The following is a 20,583-nucleotide window of genomic DNA, read 5'->3' as shown; positions in this document are numbered from 1 at the left end:
CTGCAACTGTTTTTCTCAGAAATGAGCAAAAAGGTTTGTGAAAAGACTCCCATTCCCTACTTGGATAGGTGGTCTAAAACAATAGAAGAATTACTTTTGGTGCCTCGTTGAATCGTTCCGCGTTTTGTTACAGCTCGGCTTTGCTAGTCTCATCTCTGCCCGTTACAGTAATCGATTCAAAATTACTTCTCTAATTATTAGATAGAGTCAAGAATTCTAGGGGAAAAAAGTCAAACTGGACAGAAACAAAATCAATGGAACCAAGTATTATTTCACTAAAATGACATTAAAAAACAGTATAAAGCATTATACTTGAAATTTGGTGATATATAATCATTTTTGCTTGAAAAAAGTTAATAGGAGCAAAATATGAGACTGAATGGCTGAAGCTGCCATTAAAATACAATCGATGAACAATAAAAAAAATGCTTTCAAACAACGGAAACAGTGTTAAACAGAGTCTCTGCATTAAGATAAGCATTTGATATGATTTTCTAGTTACCCAGCGCAATTCGAGCTCAGTCGCCTCATTTCTGAATAAAAGCTATTTTGATTTAAGAAAAAAACTCAAACTGAAAAACTCAAACAAAGTCAAATCGGTCACAGTAAAACTGGTGTGACCAAAAATTAACAATTGGATTAAAAAGACACAATTAACTCACAAAATTGCTCCAAACTTCATTTCAAAGCAACACAAAAACACAAATAAATGCGACTCAACAGAATCTGTGAGAACCACAACTTTCCAATTTTGTTTGAAGTCCTTTATTGTAATGCCTTATTTGTTCCCGATGTAGCAATTATTTGAGCTATTCTGGTTTTTCGTATTCAACTTTTGTTATACCAACTTTTCGCGCCACCGATTTGACTTTCTTCACTATCTGGGATATATTTCAAATGGCTGATGTCATCGGCACGAAATTAACTTCTACAACATAGCCGCCAGATTGCCGGAATAGCTGCGAAAGAATAGACGAATTGCGTGCCGTATAATAGAGATAGAAACAGAGACAGATATAAGTTGAAAAGTCTATCGACGCCGCTCAAAAAGCTATGTAAAAAACATTCAGCGATAAATTAAACATAGCCGGCAGATTGCCGGAAAAAAACCGCGATAGACGCCTCAAGCCTAGAACTAAAAAAGATAGCCAGATTGACCACCAGTCCTTTAATAGACCACTAGACTTTTTGGGTTAGATCCGGTCTGTCATTTTTATGAGACACATACGCTCTATAAGGAAAAAGCCCTAAGGGAGCTTATTCAAAAATAATATTTGAAACCATAAACTCAAGACTCTAATACTCAAGAATTAGGGAAAACAGGTTTGGCAATACTTAGATGCACACTATTCATCTTTAAATAGTAAATTGTCATAAAATTTAAAGTTCATTAAGTGATTTCACAAGTCATTTCTTAAGCGATGTAAGTTCCCAGTAACTTCACCACTCTAAGTACTTGAAGGACTACCAAACGCGGCTAAGAGCCCCTAATGAAACTTGATGCCCGCAGAGCTTTACCGGTTTATCCCGTTTTGAAAACTCAAAGTCATCAAAGTCATGAAAGTCAGGGTAAGACGAAACAAAAATCTGTTTAGACGAAGTAGAAAAAAATTAGGAGCGCTATAATAGCCGCCTGGAATTGCTGACGCGGCTATTAATAACGCTTGTTAAAATTAATTGCGCAGAAGCCTTTTTATAAGGGACCTTTATTACACATATTAGTTCCGCTGACCTTAAACTAACTCAAATTAAACTTAAGTTATAGTGCAAAAGTCATTTTATTGAGTGAAGTAAGTCACGTATGATCAAAATCTAATCACGCAAATGAGCTAAAAACTTTTGCTAGAAAGAGTGAGAAATGACGTCACGCGCGCAAATGCCGTTAGTGAGAGGAAGAAGTCATTCAGAAAACTTGACTTTTTCAGCTTTGCTGTGCGAACAAAATGTAAAACGAAAAAAGCGTCAGACGACGAAACAAAAAACCAAGATCGCCGCAATATAGCTCTGCTCAGCTTACAACTTCGCAGCTATAAAAAAAACAAGAGAAGAAACAATTCTGCTGAACAGAAATGTAGCTGTTTACATGAACACTATTTACTCGTTTTCGATCACTCTCATTTTACCTGAAAGTTACTACGCTCATTTCGATTCCTTAGCTGAAAGACGGGTTGTTTTTGTCGGTTTTGAAATTGTTTGCGAAGTAACCTTTTAGAGCTCTGCAAAAAATAACCTGAGAATATAACGATGTTGTTGTTCGACAATTCTTTCTCCCGGTTGTTTTTTCCTACCAAAACTGCCAAAGCTCTTCCAAAATCATCGGCTGCTTCCTCAATTTCGGCATAGGACAACCAAGTGTATCCACCCATCACATACTTTTGGAAGATTTTCCCATTTGGCTGTTTCTCATCTTCTTCCGAGAGGATTTGGCGATAACCCACACAGTCACGATGTTTGAATCTAAATAAATTGGTAACATGATCAAGAAGCTAAAGCAAATTTCTAGCTCACAATTTTACTTGACCAGATGCGAATATAAAGGACATCATTTTCAATACTGAAATCTTTTCTTCATGGCTCGCTCTCCTGCTCCCAATAATTCAGTTCGAGAAATCTAGTTAAGTTCAGTTTCTTGCTTAGTGAAAAGTTAATTGACATTTTTTGCCCGATCCTTTTTTGGCGTCTTTGATGTTTGTTTTGTTCTAGCTCCATTTTACGTAAGAATAAGGTCAGCATTGTTTAGAGGGAGTAAAAAGAGTCAACTTTGCTTTCGCACGAAAGCAAATTTCAGACTTTATTTTTTCACTTAATTCGTTACTAAAGAAGTACTCTTTATAAAAATAGAACTTAACAATCTTAAATTTTGCCGTAACTGGGAGGGAAAAGGAAATAAATTCAGAAATGGTGTTACGACAAAATACCCAATGCCAATATACCCAAAGTGACAAAAACAAAATACCCGCAATATAACCAATATTTTATCCTAATGTTAAAACTACCGGAACGATTTATAGCCATGGCCATGCCTCGGCGGCTCGTTGAATTGATATGAAACCAACAAGTATGATAAAAAATATTCTTGTAATACCGAGTGCCAATTTGTAATCGGATTATTAACAAAAAAGATCAAAGGGAATAAATTGGGTAGAATGGCATTGGGTAAATTGTCAAGTATCCGGTTAAATAAACCTTCTTACCGTTCCACTGCAATCTTCCATTGTTCATAAACAGATTTGGCGTCTTTGTAAAATGAATTCACATTTGAATGCCTGTTTTCAACAACATCGGCATGATCGTAAATAATCTCCTTTTCACTGGATCCACTTGGTAGAGCACGCTGTCGTTGTGACATGGTGATGTCTCTCAAGGCAAGGATGTAATTGGGTATGTACGTTATCAGAGCAACCACATCGCCAAAGAAAATGAGAAGATTGGTTATCAAACCCTCGATTTTCCGTCCGACGCCAGACATGATAAACGTCTGAAACAATTTCAGTGCTTTTTGTAGATTACTTTACACTGGTGAAGACTAAAGTAATTATTTCGGGGAAAAGAGACGACCTTTTCCGCCTGATCTATTTGGGAGTTAGTCAACGATCACTTTGGAGGATAAAAACTTTGAAAGAGTGCAATTGTAGTCTAACGACACAATTGTACATTTAATCAAGTGGTTCGGGTACGGGAGGCATCACTTTTTGATGGAGTAATTTTAGGCAACTTTTAGGATGAAATCATTTGAACAAGTAGTGTGGCTGAAACTAGATGATGGCGTAGCTAGGTCTTTAATCAATGCGGATAGTTTTCGTAGTGAGTGGAGTTACCGGTTATTTTCTCGGGGAAAGAAGTAAAATCCGATCAATGCGAAAATTATTTCATGCATGGTGCCAAAGCATATCTCATAAGACTAAGAGAAGATTCGGTTTCGATCTGCTAATAATCGAACTAACATCAGCTTTCGATTGAAACACCACACAAATTTTTCGAACAATATGTAGATCATATCGCTTGCAACCTCAGGGAAGACACAAGAGTAACACAAGCATGCAAATGCGCATCGCACGAAATTTAAATTTACGGTCTAGAGCAGCTGAACGAGGATGGGGAATCTTTAATTCCTTAATATGTTGACCATGTGCAAAATATGTTGACCATGTGCAAAACTCCCATGTTTACTTATATGCCGACGACCTAAAGCTGCTATGCGTTGATTGTTTCGAAGGTCTGCAATGTGACATCAATGGTATTTATGAATGGTCACGCAAAAATCAACTTGAATTTCATCCTGAAAAGTGTAAAGCGATGAACTTTAAATGCAGCCAGTCTCCCTTATTTCTAGGAGAAGCGGAAATTCTTTTCACTAGAGAGATTATGGATTTGGGAATGCTAGTTACTGAAGATCTCTGTTGGACAACACATGTTAAGACGAAACTTGCGAAATGTAATAAAATTTTTAATTTTTTGAAAAGAAGCATACCGTTTCAAGTTTCTATTCTCCGCAAGAAAACGTTGTACCAAACGATGATTCTATCTGTGCTACTTTACTGCTCCCAAGCTTGGTGTATTACAACTGGTATTTTGAAAGTGTTAGAAAAGTTTCAGCGCAAAGTGTTGCGCTGGGTTATTAGGTCTGAGGATTACAACGAGACACTTTCAAAACTAAATTTGTATCCAATTTGCTATCAAATTGCGCGAGCTGACCTTATTCTACTATGGAAAACTTGGCATGGAACAATGGAGAGTGACTTAAAGCTGCATGTCAATAGTACGACACTCAGCTCCCGAGGATCAGTCAAAACCTTTTTTGAACAACCGTTGAACAAAAAATTCAAAACTGACAACTGTTTTCTTAGTCGAACTATCCACTCCGCCAATTACTTAATTTCTATCAACGTCATTGACTTTAGGTCATCTTTCAATATTTTTTGTAAGAATTTAGATAATTTTCTCATAGCCAAAACACTTTCTTTTAATTACTTTCGGCCATGTACATATTTTCTTAAATGTCGCTGTGTGGACTGCAGATCTTAATTTGCTACTGTGATTTGTTAATTTGTACTGTCATGTCTTTCTTTTACTATGTATTCCTCTTGTTGGAATTTAAGTCTTTTACTACTACTACTACTACTACTACTACTACTACTACTACTACTACTACTACTACTACTACTACTACTACTACTACTACTACTACTACTACTACTACTACTACTACTACTACTACTACTACTACTACTACTACTACTACTACTACTACTACTACTACTACTACTACTACTACTACTACTACTACTACTACTACTACTACTACTACTACTACTACTACTACTACTACTACTACTACTACTACTACTACTACTACTACTACTACTACTACTACTACTACTACTACTACTACTACTACTACTACTACTACTACTACTACTACTACTACTACTACTACTACTACTACTACTACTACTACTACTACTACTACTACTACTACTACTACTACTACTACTACTACTACTACTACTACTACTACTACTACTACTACTACTACTACTACTACTACTACTACTACTACTACTACTACTACTACTACTACTACTACTACTACTACTACTACTACTACTACTACTACTACTACTACTACTACTACTACTACTACTACTACTACTACTACTACTACTACTACTACTACTACTACTACTACTACTACTACTACTACTACTACTACTACTACTACTACTACTACTACTACTACTACTACTACTACTACTACTACTACTACTACTACTACTACTACTACTACTACTACTACTACTACTACTACTACTACTACTACTACTACTACTACTACTACTACTACTACTACTACTACTACTACTACTACTACTACTACTACTACTACTACTACTACTACTACTACTACTACTACTACTACTACTACTACTACTACTACTACTACTACTACTACTACTACTACTACTACTACTACTACTACTACTACTACTACTACTACTACTACTACTACTACTACTACTACTACTACTACTACTACTACTACTACTACTACTACTACTACTACTACTACTACTACTACTACTACTACTACTACTACTACTACTACTACTACTACTACTACTACTACTACTACTACTACTACTACTACTACTACTACTACTACTACTACTACTACTACTACTACTACTACTACTACTACTACTACTACTACTACTACTACTACTACTACTACTACTACTACTACTACTACTACTACTACTACTACTACTACTACTACTACTACTACTACTACTACTACTACTACTACTACTACTACTACTACTACTACTACTACTACTACTACTACTACTACTACTACTACTACTACTACTACTACTACTACTACTACTACTACTACTACTACTACTACTACTACTACTACTACTACTACTACTACTACTACTACTACTACTACTACTACTACTACTACTACTACTACTACTACTACTACTACTACTACTACTACTACTACTACTACTACTACTACTACTACTACTACTACTACTACTACTACTACTACTACTACTACTACTACTACTACTACTACTACTACTACTACTACTACTACTACTACTACTACTACTACTACTACTACTACTACTACTACTACTACTACTACTACTACTACTACTACTACTACTACTACTACTACTACTACTACTACTACTACTACTACTACTACTACTACTACTACTACTACTACTACTACTACTACTACTACTACTACTACTACTACTACTACTACTACTACTACTACTACTACTACTACTACTACTACTACTACTACTACTACTACTACTACTACTACTACTACTACTACTACTACTACTACTACTACTACTACTACTACTACTACTACTACTACTACTACTACTACTACTACTACTACTACTACTACTACTACTACTACTACTACTACTACTACTACTACTACTACTACTACTACTACTACTACTACTACTACTACTACTACTACTACTACTACTACTACTACTACTACTACTACTACTACTACTACTACTACTACTACTACTACTACTACTACTACTACTACTACTACTACTACTACTACTACTACTACTACTACTACTACTACTACTACTACTACTACTACTACTACTACTACTACTACTACTACTACTACTACTACTACTACTACTACTACTACTACTACTACTACTACTACTACTACTACTACTACTACTACTACTACTACTACTACTACTACTACTACTACTACTACTACTACTACTACTAATATAAGCACGTTGATGCGACTGATGAAAATAAGTTGTACTTTGTTTTCAGAAACCAATCTAGATACCAGAATAGATGTTAATTTTCGTAGCGTGGCGCCGATGCAAAAGGGAAAATTTTTGAGAAGGGATGATTAATAAGTTTTAACCTGCCTTTTGATAAATTTAAAAGTTAAGTTTACTGTTAACGGTGCCTCTCAGTTCCCATTTTTCTGTTGTTGCCACAAAATAAATCGTTGTAATGAAGTTACTAAATAGGCCGAGAACAGCCGACTATAATGGAGCCTCTTATTGCCTCCTTAATTAAATATTTTTTGCAACTCAGGTTGGTTTACTGTCCAAATAAATGATAAACCTCTTAAGAGGCAATACTTCCAGAGAAAGAAAAATTGCTATATTGTTCCGACCCCACATGTGGGGGGAGGAACTATATACTCAAATGGGTTTTTTTGTTGACAATTTTGGCCGATCGATATATTCGTCGTAGAGAAATGTTAATGGTATCATTGAAAAGCTCGTCCAGCGTAGAATTCATCATTAAAAAGATTTTTTTGAATTTCGTTTTTTTCGAGGAGTTATTGAAGTTTAAAATTTTGTGTGAACACGGGGTATTTGGCATGATTTTGTTCGCGTTTAGGGGAATTTTCATTCAAACTGATTTTTTCTATTAAAAAAGTAATTCAAAATTAGGCTTCACGCCCCAAAATGAATCAATTTTGTATTCCTAATAGACAAAAGGCTATAACATAGCCGGCAGATTGCCAGAAAATAGCCGCAATAGATTCGTAGATCGGCAGTCTAAAAAAAAGGTAAAGACAGACCAAAAAAAATTGTCTTTTCATTGATGGCTGATCTGTTAAATTTTTATTAAAAATCTGTATAAGTTATTGCTGCCTCTATTAGTTGATCTCAAATAACCTTCATTTAGAGTGACACACACCCATTTGACCTTATCTCTTTGAATTAAAGTAAATAAAAGTCAATTTCAAAGTGAGGAAGTCATTTTTGAGAGTGAGGTAAGTCAAGTCTGACCAAAAATTTAATCACGCGAATGGACAAAAAAACTCGCTCCACCAAGAGCGAAAAATGACGTCACGCATGCAATTCAGTTGAAATTGCATGAACGAATGAACAAAAAGAGGCTGTGACGTCATATGGTCGTAACAAAAATCATGACGACGAAATAAAAAAGAAAGCCAATAATAGCCCCAGCTATCGCTGTGCGGCTATTAAAAAAGACTAGTTCTGGTCTAATATGGAAGTTTACTATCAAACAAATTCTAATTCTATTTGAGAGCTTTTTTTAGAAAATTTTTCATCATTTTTTTTGTTTTTTTTTTAAGTCACCTAGAATATCGAAATTCCATTTTTAAAAAACCTCATTTACAGTCAAATGAAGCCAATGAATAAACAAATTCGTTTTCAAGGAATCGCTCATGTTTTTTTTGGATTCGACTCCGTTTTCGTAAATTTAAAATAAATTCTGGTTTTCTTTTTGAGGTTTTACTAATTTTTTGGAGTCCTGCGTTATAAACTCGTTGACTAAAAGTGCAATAGCTTTTGTAATGACCATTCAGCGAACCTATCTAGTGCTTTAAACTGACAGCTAATGGCTGTTAAGACTATGAGACAGAATTTTCGGAATTTTTTTCAACATTAACTAATCAAAAACTAAATTTCGTGAACTATAAGTCAGTCTCAGCAATTACAGGACTCCTTTCCTTCATAATGCAACCAAATTATTCTGCTTAGCAATTTTATCTTCTAGCTATTGGTCAATTGACTTCAATGCCACAAGAGTTCAAATTGAAGTTTTGGAAATTCTGGTATTATTGGTAGCTTTTGAAATCTTATCACATTCAATGGATCATAGATAAAGTTTTCAGAGAAAAACGTAGGGTTCCGATGGCTTCGACACTTTTCTTTTCGCACTTTTCTACTGAATTTTTGACTTTTGACTGGATTTATTGTTGTATTCATAGTCATAAGATCTCTTGTGATGTCTTATTGATTACCTATGATTGAAAACATCATTGTTCTCCCAGTTCTCTCATCGAGGCTTTACTGAGCGTATTTTTTGACATCCGTTGAAAGCAAATGAATTTAATGGCTGTCAAGACTTTAAAAATATTTTTTATCGCAACTTTTTCTGACCATTAACCCATCTTAAACTTAAATTCGTGAACTGTAAGTCAGTCTGAGTCATGACAGGACTTTTTTTCCACTTTTCCACTTCAACCAAAATTTGTCGAGTTAGCGGTTTTATCTTCTAACAATTGGTTTTATGACTTCGATGCACGAGTTTTCAGAATTTTTTCAATGTTTGGTTATTTTTTTGTAATTTTGGTTCCTTTTTTAATCTTATCACGTTATCCTAAAATTGATAATTTCCATTAACTTAGAGAAAATGTTCAATGGATAATAGACATTGTTTTCAGAGAAAAGCTTATGTTTAAATGGCCCCGACACTTTTTCTCGCATTTCTACTAAATTTTTGGGTTTTCCCTGTATTTGTTGTTGCTTTCATAGTCAGTGTAATGTCTCACTGATGATCTATGAACAAAAAACATCGTTGTTGTCCCGTCGAGGCACAATTTAGCGTATTTAATGGCTTCCGTTGAAATCCATTGAAATTAATGGCGTTGATACTACGGGTTTCCTCAAAAATTTTGTGGTTTTAATATACCTTCATTGTTAATAGTCATATTCTTAAAAGAGTCCCATTGCTCTTAAAAATTGTTTGAAAATGGAGAAGTTTTTAATGAAAACTATTTTTTAATGGCTTTTCGCTCGACACTTTTCTCGCTCAATTCTATTGACGGGTATTTTTAATCTTCATGCAGCCATAAAATGCTGACAAGCCCCATAAACTTGGAATCAGGTATTGAATGAATGAATGAAGTTGCTCAAAGCAATCAGTTTTTAGCGATCAGTCAAAAATTTTATGATATTAATCAATTTAAAAGATTTCTCAAACTGTTTCGTTGTTGTTGTTCTTTCGCTCAACATGTAACTTATTCTCATCATTGAGATGACCGATCCAATTCCCTGTACTTCAAAAGTTGACATGTCAACTGACATTATGTCGTAACTGATGTTTTGTTGTTGGAGTATATGCGTTTTCAAAACAGTTTTGTGAGTGATATATTGGTGTTATTTTCTCTTCTTTTAGCACATTCGGGTAATCACAGATCCCAATGATTTTCAAAGGTGGCCCAAATGAATTTTGATAATTTTAGCTGAATTAGTATAAAAAACTGAAATAAAAATACATATTATCCAGATAATAGCTAATGATGTCCATTTAATGCCTTCAATAATTTGTTTTTGTAGTTTTTTGAATTTTTCTGTATCTTTAGTCCGTTCTGATGGCTTAGTCTAACCAAACACTGGTCACGTTGGTTTCATAATTATTTTGCTAAATTTTTCAAGAATTATTGTTTTATAAGCTAATGATTTTTAAGACTTTTGAAATTAATTGTTTAAAAAAAGTTGATTGACTTATGAATTTCGCTTCAATTTTTCTCCTCTTTGTCGACTTGTTACCTAGTTTCATTAAGGAAAATTTCCATCTGCTGTATAATTAGCAAAAACTAGGTGTGTGTAGTTAAGGTTTTATCTGATTGCATTTTGACGTTGTTACTAGGTGCTTTTGAATTTAGATATTGACTTTTTGCCTTGAAATTTGTTTTTGCTTATTTTGTTGTTAATTACATAAGGGACTCTCGGTTTCGTCATCACAACTTCTGGCAGATCAATGGAGTTTTTTAGAGTGCATTTTTTTGAACAGTAGGGTTTTATCCAATTGCTTGAACATCGTCAATGGCAGCAGGTTTATATTCTTTCGTTGCGTGTCATAGTGGAGTTCTCGCCTGTCATCCACCTTAGCGATTTCTTTTGAAACAGTTTCAAGTTATTGATGTCACTTTTTGTCATTGAACCACATGCCATTCCATACACAGACACTGGAAGAATCAAATTTAAACAGTTCTGGCTTCACTTCTTGGCTAGTTCTAAAAGTCAAATTCCGTCAAAGAAGATACAGAACTCTATTTCCTTTCCTTATCTGTGATTTTACATGATTTTCTAGTACAGGTCGTCATTGAACAGGACTCCCAAATCTAAGCTTGGAATCAGGTATTGAATGAATGAAGTTGCCCAAAGCGATCAGTTTTTAGCGATTAGTCAAAAATTTGATGATATTATTCAATTTAAAAGATTTCTCAAACTTGAAATACCTTATTCTCATCATTGAGATGTCCCATCCAATTCCCTGTACTTTCAAAAATTGACATGTCAACTGACATTATGTCGTAACTGATGTTTTGTTGTTGGAGTATATGCGTTTTCAAAACAGTTTTGTGAGTGATATATTTGTGTTATTTTCTCTTCTTTTATCACATTCGGGTAATCACAGATCCCAATGATTTTCAAAGGTGGCCCAAATGAATTTTGATAAATTTAGCTGAATTAGTATTAAAAAACTGAAATAAAAATACATTATCCAGATAATAGCTAATGATGTCCGTTTAATGCCTTCAATAATTTGTTTTTGTAATTTTTTGAATTTTTCTGTAACTTTAGTCCGTTCTGATGGCTTAGTCTAACCAAACACTGGTCACGTTGGTTTCATAATTATTTTGCTAAATTTATCAAGAATTATTGTTTTATAAGCTAATGATTTTTAAGACTTTTGAAATTAATTGTTTAAAAAAATTTGATTGACTTATGAATTTCGCTTCAATTTTTCTCCTTTTTGTCGACTTGTTACCTAGTTTCATTAAGGAAAATTTCCATCTGCTGTATAATTAGCAAAAACTAGGTTTGTGTAGTGGAGTTCTCGCCTGTCATCCACCTTAGCGATTTCTTTTGAAATACTTTCAAGTTATTGATGTCACTTTTTGTCATTGAACCACATGCCATTCCATACACAGACACTGGAAGAATCAAATTTAAACAGTTCTGGCTTCACTTCTTGGCTAACTCTAAAAGTCAAATTCCGTCAAAGAAGATACAGAACTCTATTTCCTTTCCTTATCTGTGATTTTGCATGATTTTCTAGTACAGGTCGTCATTGAACAGGACTCCCAAATCTAAGCTTGGAATCAGGTATTGAATGAATGAAGTTGCCCAAAGCGATCAGTTTTCAGCGATTAGTCAAAAATTTTATGATATTATTCAATTTAAAAGATTTCTCAAACTTGAAATAACTTATTCTCATCATTGAGATGTCCCATCCAATTCCCTGTACTTCAAAAATTGACATGTCAACTGACATTATGTCGTAACTGATGTTTTGTTGTTGGAGTATATGCGTTTTCAGAACAGTTTTGTGAGTGATTTATTTGTGTTATTTTCTCTTCTTTTAACACATTCGGGTAATCACAGATCCCAATGATTTTCAAAGGTGGCCCAAATGAATTTTGATAATTTTAGCTGAATTAGTATTAAAAAACTGAAATAAAAATACATTATCCAGATAATAGCTAATGATGTCCGTTTAATGCCTTCAATAATTTGTTTTTGTAGTTTTTTGAACTTTTCTGTATCTTTAGTGCGTTCGGATGGCTTAGTCTAACCAAACACTGGTCACGTTGGTTTCATAATTATTTTGCTAAATTTATCAAGAATTATTGTTTTATAAGCTAATGATTTTTAAGACTTTTGAAATTAATTGTTTAAAAAAAGTTGATTGACTTATGAATTTCGCTTCAATTTTTCTCCTCTTTGTCGACTTGTTACCTAGTTTCATTAAGGAAAATTTCCATCTGCTGTATAATTAGCAAAAACTAGGTTTGTGTAGTGGAGTTCTCGCCTGTCATCCACCTTAGCGATTTCTTTTGAAACAGTTTCAAGTTATTGATGTCACTTTTTGTCATTGAACCACATGCCATTCCATACAGAGACACTGGAAGAATCAAATTTAAACAGTTCTGGCTTCACTTCTTGGCTAACTCTAAAAGTCAAATTCCGTCAAAGAAGATACAGAACTCTATTTCCTTTCCTTATCTGTGATTTTACATGATTTTCTAGTACAGGTCGTCATTGAACAGGACTCCCAAATCTAAGCTTGGAATCAGGTATTGAATGAATGAAGTTGCCCAAAGCGATCAGTTTTTAGCGATTAGTCAAAAATTTTATGATATTATTACATTTAAAAGATTTCTCGAACTTGAAATAACTTATTCTCATCAATGAGATTTCCCATCCAATTCCCTGTACTTCAAAAATTGACATGTCAACTGACATTATGTCGTAACTGATGTTTTGTTGTTGGAGTATATGCGTTTTCAGAACAGTTTTGTGAGTGATATGTTTGTGTTATTTTCTCTTCTTTTAACACATTCGGGTAATCACAGATCCCAATGATTTTCAAAGGTGGCCCAAATGAATTTTGATAATTTTAGCTGAATTAGTATTAAAAAACTGAAATAAAAATACATTATCCAGATAATAGCTAATGATGTCCGTTTAATGCCTTCAATAATTTGTTTTTGTAGTTTTTTGAACTTTTCTGTATCTTTAGTCCGTTCGGATGGCTTAGTCTAACCAAACACTGGTCACGTTGGTTTCATAATTATTTTGCTAAATTTATCAAGAATTATTGTTTTATAAGCTAATGATTTTTAAGACTTTTGAAATTAATTGTTTAAAAAAAGTTGATTGACTTATGAATTTCGCTTCAATTTTTCTCCTCTTTGTCGACTTGTTACCTAGTTTCATTAAGGAAAATTTCCATCTGCTGTATAATTAGCAAAAACTAGGTTTGTGTAGTTGAGTTCTCGCCTGTCATCCACCTTAGCGATTTTTTTTGAAAATTTCAAGTTATTGATGTCACTTTTTGTCATTGAACCACATGCCATTCCATACACAAACACTGGAAGAATCAAATTTAAACAGTTTTGGCTTCACTTCTTGGCTAACTCTAAAAGTCAAATTCCGTCAAAGAAGATACAGAACTCTATTTCCTTTCCTTATCTGTGATTTTACATGATTTTCTAGTACAGGTCGTCATTGAACAGGCCTCCCAAATCTAAGCTTGGAATCAGGTATTGAATGAATGAAGTTGCCCAGAGCGATCAGTTTTTAGCGATTAGTCAAAACTTTGATGATATTATTCAATTTGCAAGATTTCTCAAACTTGAAATAACTTATTCTCATCATTGAGATGTCCCATCCAATTCCCTGTACTTTCAAAAATTGACATGTCAACTGACATTATGTCGTAACTGATGTTTTGTTGTTGGAGTATATGCGTTTTCAAAACAGTTTTGTGAGTGATATATTTGTGTTATTTTCTCTTCTTTTAGCACATTCGGGTAACCACAGATCCCAATGATTTTCAAAGATGGCCCAAATGAATTTTGATAATTTTAGCTGAATTAGTATTAAAAAACTGAAATAAAAATACATTATCCAGATAATAGCTAATGATGTCCGTTTAATGCCTTCAACAATTTGTTTTTGTAGTTTTTTGAACTTTTCTGTATCTTTAGTCCGTTTGGATGGCTTAGTCTAACCAAGCACTGGTCACGTTGGTTTCATAATTATTTTGCTAAATTTATCAAGAATTATTGTTTTATAAGCTAATGATTTTTAAGACTTTTGAAATTAATTGTTTAAAAAAAGTTGATTGACTTATGAATTTCGCTTCAATTTTTCTCCTCTTTGTCGATTTGTTACCTAGTTTCATTAAGGAAAATTTCCATCTGCTGTATAATTAGCAAAAACTAGGTTTGTGTAGTTAAGGTTTTATCTGATTGCATTTTGACGTTGTTACTAGGTGCTTTTGAATTTAGATATTGACTTTTTGCCTTGAAATTTGTTTTTGCTTATTTTGTTGTTAATTACATAAGGGACTCTCGGTTTCGTCTACACAACTTCTGGCAGCTCAATGGAGTTTTTTAGAGTGCATTTTTTCGAACAGTAGGGTTTTATCCAATTGCTTGAACATCGTCAATGGCAGCAGGTTTATATTCTTTCATTGCGTGTCATAGTGGAGTTCTCGCCTGTCATCCACCTTAGCGATTTCTTTTGAAACAGTTTCAAGTTATTGATGTCACTTTTTGTCATTGAACCACATGCCATTCCATACACAGACACTGGAAGAATCAAATTTAAACAGTTCTGGCTTCACTTCTTGGCTAACTCTAAAAGTTAAATTCCGTCAAAGAAGATACAGAACTCTATTTCCTTTCCTTATCTGTGATTTTACATGATTTTCTAGTACAGGTCGTCATTGAACAGTACTCCCAAATCTAAGCTTGGAATCAGGTATTGAATGAATGAAGTTGCCCAAAGCGATCAGTTTTTAGCGATTAGTCAAAAATTTTATGATATTATTCAATTTAAAAGATTTCTCAAACTGTTTCGTTGTTGGTGTTCTTTCGCTCAACATGTAACTTATTCTCATCATTGAGATGTCCCATCCAATTCCCTGTACTTCAAAAATTGACATGTCAACTGACATTATGTCGAAACTGATGTTTTGTTGTTGGAGTATATGCGTTTTCAAAACAGTTTTGTGAGTGATATATTTGTGTTATTTTCTCTTCTTTTAGCACATTCGTGTAATCACAGATCCCAATAATTTTCAAAGGTGGCCCAATAGAATTTTGATAATCTTAGCTGAATTAATATTAAAAAACTGAAATAAAAATACATTATCAAGATAATAGCTAATGATGTCCGTTTAATGCCTTCAACAATTTGTTTTTGTAGTTTTTTGAACTTTTCTGTATCTTTAATCCGTTCGGATGGCTTAGTCTAACCAAACACTGGTCATGTTGGTTTCATAATTATTTTGCTAAATTTATCAAGAATTATTGTTTTATAAGCTAATGATTTTTAAGACTTTTGAAATTAATTGTTTAAAAAAAGTTGATTGACTTATGAATTTCGCTTCAATTTTTCTCCTCTTTGTCGACTTGTTACCTAGTTTCATTAAGGAAAATTGCCATCTGCTGTATAATTAGCAAAAAATAGGTGTGTGTAATTAAGGTTTTATCTGATTGCATTTTGACGTTGTTACTAGGTTCTTTTGAATTTAGATATTGACTTTTTGCCTTGAAATTTGTTTCTGCTTATTTTGTTGTTAATTACATAAGGGACTCTCGGTTTCGTCTACACAATTTCTGGCAGATCAATGGAGTTTTTTAGAGTGCATTTTTTCGAACAGTAGGGTTTTATCCAATTGCTTGAACATCGTCAATGGCAGCAGGTTTATATTCTTTCGTTGCGTGTCATAGTGGAGTTCTCGCCTGTCATCCACCTTAGCGATTTCTTTTGAAACAGTTTCAAGTTATTGATGTCACTTTTTGTCATTGAACCACATGCCATTCCATACACAGACACTGGAAGAATCAAATTTAAACAGTTCTGGCTTCACTTCTTGGCTAACTCTCAAAGTCAAATTCCGTCAAAGAAGATACAGAACTCTATTTCCTTTCCTTATCTGTGATTTTACATGATTTTCTAGTACAAGTCGTCATTGAACAGGACTCCCAAATCTAAGCTTGGAATCAGGTATTGAATGAATGAAGTTACCCAAAGTGATCAAATTTTAGCGATTAGTCAAAAATTTTATGATATTATTCAATTTAAAAGATTTCTCAAACTGTTTCGTTGTTGGTGTTCTTTCACTCAACATGTAACTTATTCTCATCATTGATATGTCCCATCCAATTCCCTGTACTTCAAAAATTGACATGTCAACTGACATTATGTCGTAACTGATGTTTTGTTGTTGAAGTATATGCGTTTTCAAAACAGTTTTGTGAGTGATATATTTATGTTATTTTCTCTTCTTTTAGCACATTCGGGTAATCACAGACCCAATGATTTTCAAAGATGGCCCAAATGAATTTTGATAATTTTAGCTGAATTAGTATTAAAAAACTGAAATAAAAATACATTATCCAGATAATAGCTAATGATGTCCGTTTAATGCCTTCAATAATTTGTTTTTGTAGTTTTTTGAATTTTTCTGTATCTTTAGTCCGTTCGGATGGCTTAGTCTAACCAAACCTTGGTCACGTTGGTTTCATAATTATTTTGCTAAATTTATCAAGAATTATTGTTTTATAAGCTAATGATTTTTAAGACTTTTGAAATTAATTGTTTAAAAAAAGTTGATTCACTTATGAATTTCGCTTCAATTTTTCTCCTCTTTGTCGACTTGTTACCTAGTTTCATTAAGGCAAATTTCTATCTGCTGTATAACTAGCAAAAACTAGGTTTCTGTAGTTAAGGTTTTATCTGATTGCATTTTGACGTTGTTATTAGGTGCTTTTGAATTTAAATTTTGACTTTTTGCCTTGAAATTTGTTTCTGCTTATTTTGTTGTTAATTACATAAGGGACTCTCGGTTTCGTCTACACAACTTCTGGCAGGTCAATGGAGTTTTTTAGAGTGCATTTTTTCGAACAGTAGGGTTTTATCCAATTGCTTGAACATCGTCAATGGCAGCAGGTTTATATTCTTTCGTTGCGTGTCATAGTGGAGTTCTCGCCTGTCATCCACCTTAGCGATTTCTTTTGAAACAGTTTCAAGTTATTGATGTCCCTTTTTGTCATTGAACCACATGCCATTCCATACACAGACACTGGAAGAATCAAATTTAAACAGTTCTGGCTTCACTTCTTGGCTAACTCTAAAAGTCAAATTCCGTCAAAGAAGATACAGAACTCTATTTCCTTTCCTTATCTGTGATTTTACATGATTTTCTAGTACTGGTCGCCATTGAACACGACTCGCAAATCTAAACTTTGAATCAGGTATTGAATGAATGAAGTTGCCCAAAGCGATCAGTTTTTAGCGATTAGTCAAAAATTTTATGATATTATTCAATTTAAAAGATTTCTCAAACTGTTTCGTTGTTGGTGTTCTTTCACTCAAAATGTAACTTATTCTCATCATTGAGATGTCCCATCCAATTCCCTGTACTTCAAAAATTGACATGTCAACTGACATTATGTCGTAACTGATGTTTTGTTGTTGGAGTATATGCGTTTTCAAAACAGTTTTGTGAGTGATATATTTGTGTTATTTTCTCTTCTTTTAGCACATTCGTGTAATCACAGATCCCAATGATTTTCAAAGGTGACCCAAATGAATTTTGATAATTTTAGCTGAATTAGTATTAAAAAACTGAAATAAAAATACATTATCCAGATAATAGCTAATGATGTCCGTTTAATGCCTTCAACAATTTGTTTTTGTAGTTTTTTGAATTTTTCTGTATCTTTAGTCCGTTCGGATGGCTTAGTCTAACCATACCTTGGTCACGTTGGTTTCAAAATTATTTTGCTAAATTTATCAAGAATTATTGTTTTATAAGCTAATGATTTTTAAGACTTTTGAAATTAATTGTTTAAAAAAAGTTGATTGACTTATGAATTTCGCTTCAATTTTTCTCCTCTTTGTCGACTTGTTACCTAGTTTCATTAAGGCAAATTTCTATCTGCTGTATAACTAGCAAAAACTAGGTTTCTGTAGTTAAGGTTTTATCTGATTGCATTTTGACGTTGTTATTAGGTGCTTTTGAATTTAAATTTTGACTTTTTGCCTTGAAATTTGTTTCTGCTTATTTTGTTGTTAATTACATAAGGGACTCTCGGTTTCGTCTACACAACTTCTGGCAGGTCAATGGAGTTTTTTAGAGTGCATTTTTTCGAACAGTAGGGTTTTATCCAATTGCTTGAACATCGTCAATGGCAGCAGGTTTATATTCTTTCGTTGCGTGTCATAGTGGAGTTCTCGCCTGTCATCCACCTTAGCGATTTCTTTTGAAACAGTTTCAAGTTATTGATGTCCCTTTTTGTCATTGAACCACATGCCATTCCATACACAGACACTGGAAGAATCAAATTTAAACAGTTCTGGCTTCACTTCTTGGCTAACTCTAAAAGTCAAATTCCGTCAAAGAAGATACAGAACTCTATTTCCTTTCCTTATCTGTGATTTTACATGATTTTCTAGTACTGGTCGCCATTGAACACGACTCGCAAATCTAAACTTTGAATCAGGTATTGAATGAATGAAGTTGCCCAAAGCGATCAGTTTTTAGCGATTAGTCAAAAATTTTATGATATTATTCAATTTAAAAGATTTCTCAAACTGTTTCGTTGTTGGTGTTCTTTCACTCAAAATGTAACTTATTCTCATCATTGAGATGTCCCATCCAATTCCCTGTACTTCAAAAATTGACATGTCAACTGACATTATGTCGTAACTGATGTTTTGTTGTTGGAGTATATGCGTTTTCAAAACAGTTTTGTGAGTGATATATTTGTGTTATTTTCTCTTCTTTTAGCACATTCGTGTAATCACAGATCCCAATGATTTTCAAAGGTGACCCAAATGAATTTTGATAATTTTAGCTGAATTAGTATTAAAAAACTGAAATAAAAATACATTATCCAGATAATAGCTAATGATGTCCGTTTAATGCCTTCAACAATTTGTTTTTGTAGTTTTTTGAATTTTTCTGTATCTTTAGTCCGTTCGGATGGCTTAGTCTAACCATACCTTGGTCACGTTGGTTTCAAAATTATTTTGCTAAATTTATCAAGAATTATTGTTTTATAAGCTAATGATTTTTAAGACTTTTGAAATTAATTGTTTAAAAAAAGTTGATTGATTTATGAATTTCGCTTCAATTTTTCTACTCTTTGTCGACTTGTTACCTAGTTTCATTAAGGAAAATTTCCATCTCCTGTATAATTAGCAAAAACTAGGTTTGTGTAGTTAAGGTTTTATCTGATTGCATTTTTACGTTGTTACTAGGTGCTTTTGAATTTAGATATTGACTTTTTGCTCTGAAATTTTTGTTTTTGCTTATTTTGTTGCTTAATTACATAAGGGACTCTCGGTTTCGTCTACACAACTTCTGGCAGATCAATGGAGTTTTTTTAGAGTGCATTTTTTTAAACAGTGGGGTTTTATCCACTTGCTTGAACATCGTCAATGGCAGCAGGTTTATATTCTTTCGTTGCGTGTCATAGTGGAGTTCTCGCCTGTCATCCACTTTAGCGATTTCTTTTGAAAACAGTTTCAAATTATTGATGTCACTTTTTGTCATTGAACCACATGCCACTCCATACAGAGACACTGGAAGAAACAAATTTAAACAGTTCTGGCTTCACTTCTTGGCTAACTCTAAAAGTCAAATTCCGTCAAAGAAGATACAGAAATCTATTTCCTTTCCTTATCTGTGATTTTACTTGACTTTCTAGTACAGGTAGTCATTTAACAGGACTCCCAAATCTCGGAATTTTTGCTAAGATCA

The 20,583-nt window shown here is 33.5% G+C and overlaps 1 protein-coding gene across 1 annotated transcript in view; it reads right to left on the bottom strand.

Annotated features, from left to right (window-relative positions):
- Positions 1 to 20,583, bottom strand: part of LOC142356344 (long-chain-fatty-acid--CoA ligase 4-like) — a 71,337-nt gene that overhangs the window by 26,669 nt on the left and 24,085 nt on the right. Inside the window, exons 2-3 of the mRNA XM_075408273.1 lie at positions 3,195 to 3,480; positions 2,231 to 2,457 (exon numbers count right to left, since the gene is read on the bottom strand). Coding sequence (XP_075264388.1) covers positions 2,231 to 2,457; positions 3,195 to 3,469 — 502 coding nt within the window. The 5' untranslated portion in view covers positions 3,470 to 3,480. The remainder of the gene's footprint in view (positions 1 to 2,230; positions 2,458 to 3,194; positions 3,481 to 20,583) is intronic.

This window comes from Convolutriloba macropyga, chromosome 2 (assembly GCF_964194025.1).
Source record: "Convolutriloba macropyga chromosome 2, txConMacr16.3, whole genome shotgun sequence".
Lineage (NCBI taxonomy): Eukaryota > Metazoa > Xenacoelomorpha > Acoela > Convolutidae > Convolutriloba > Convolutriloba macropyga.
This window is presented reverse-complemented; position numbering and strand designations above follow the sequence as displayed.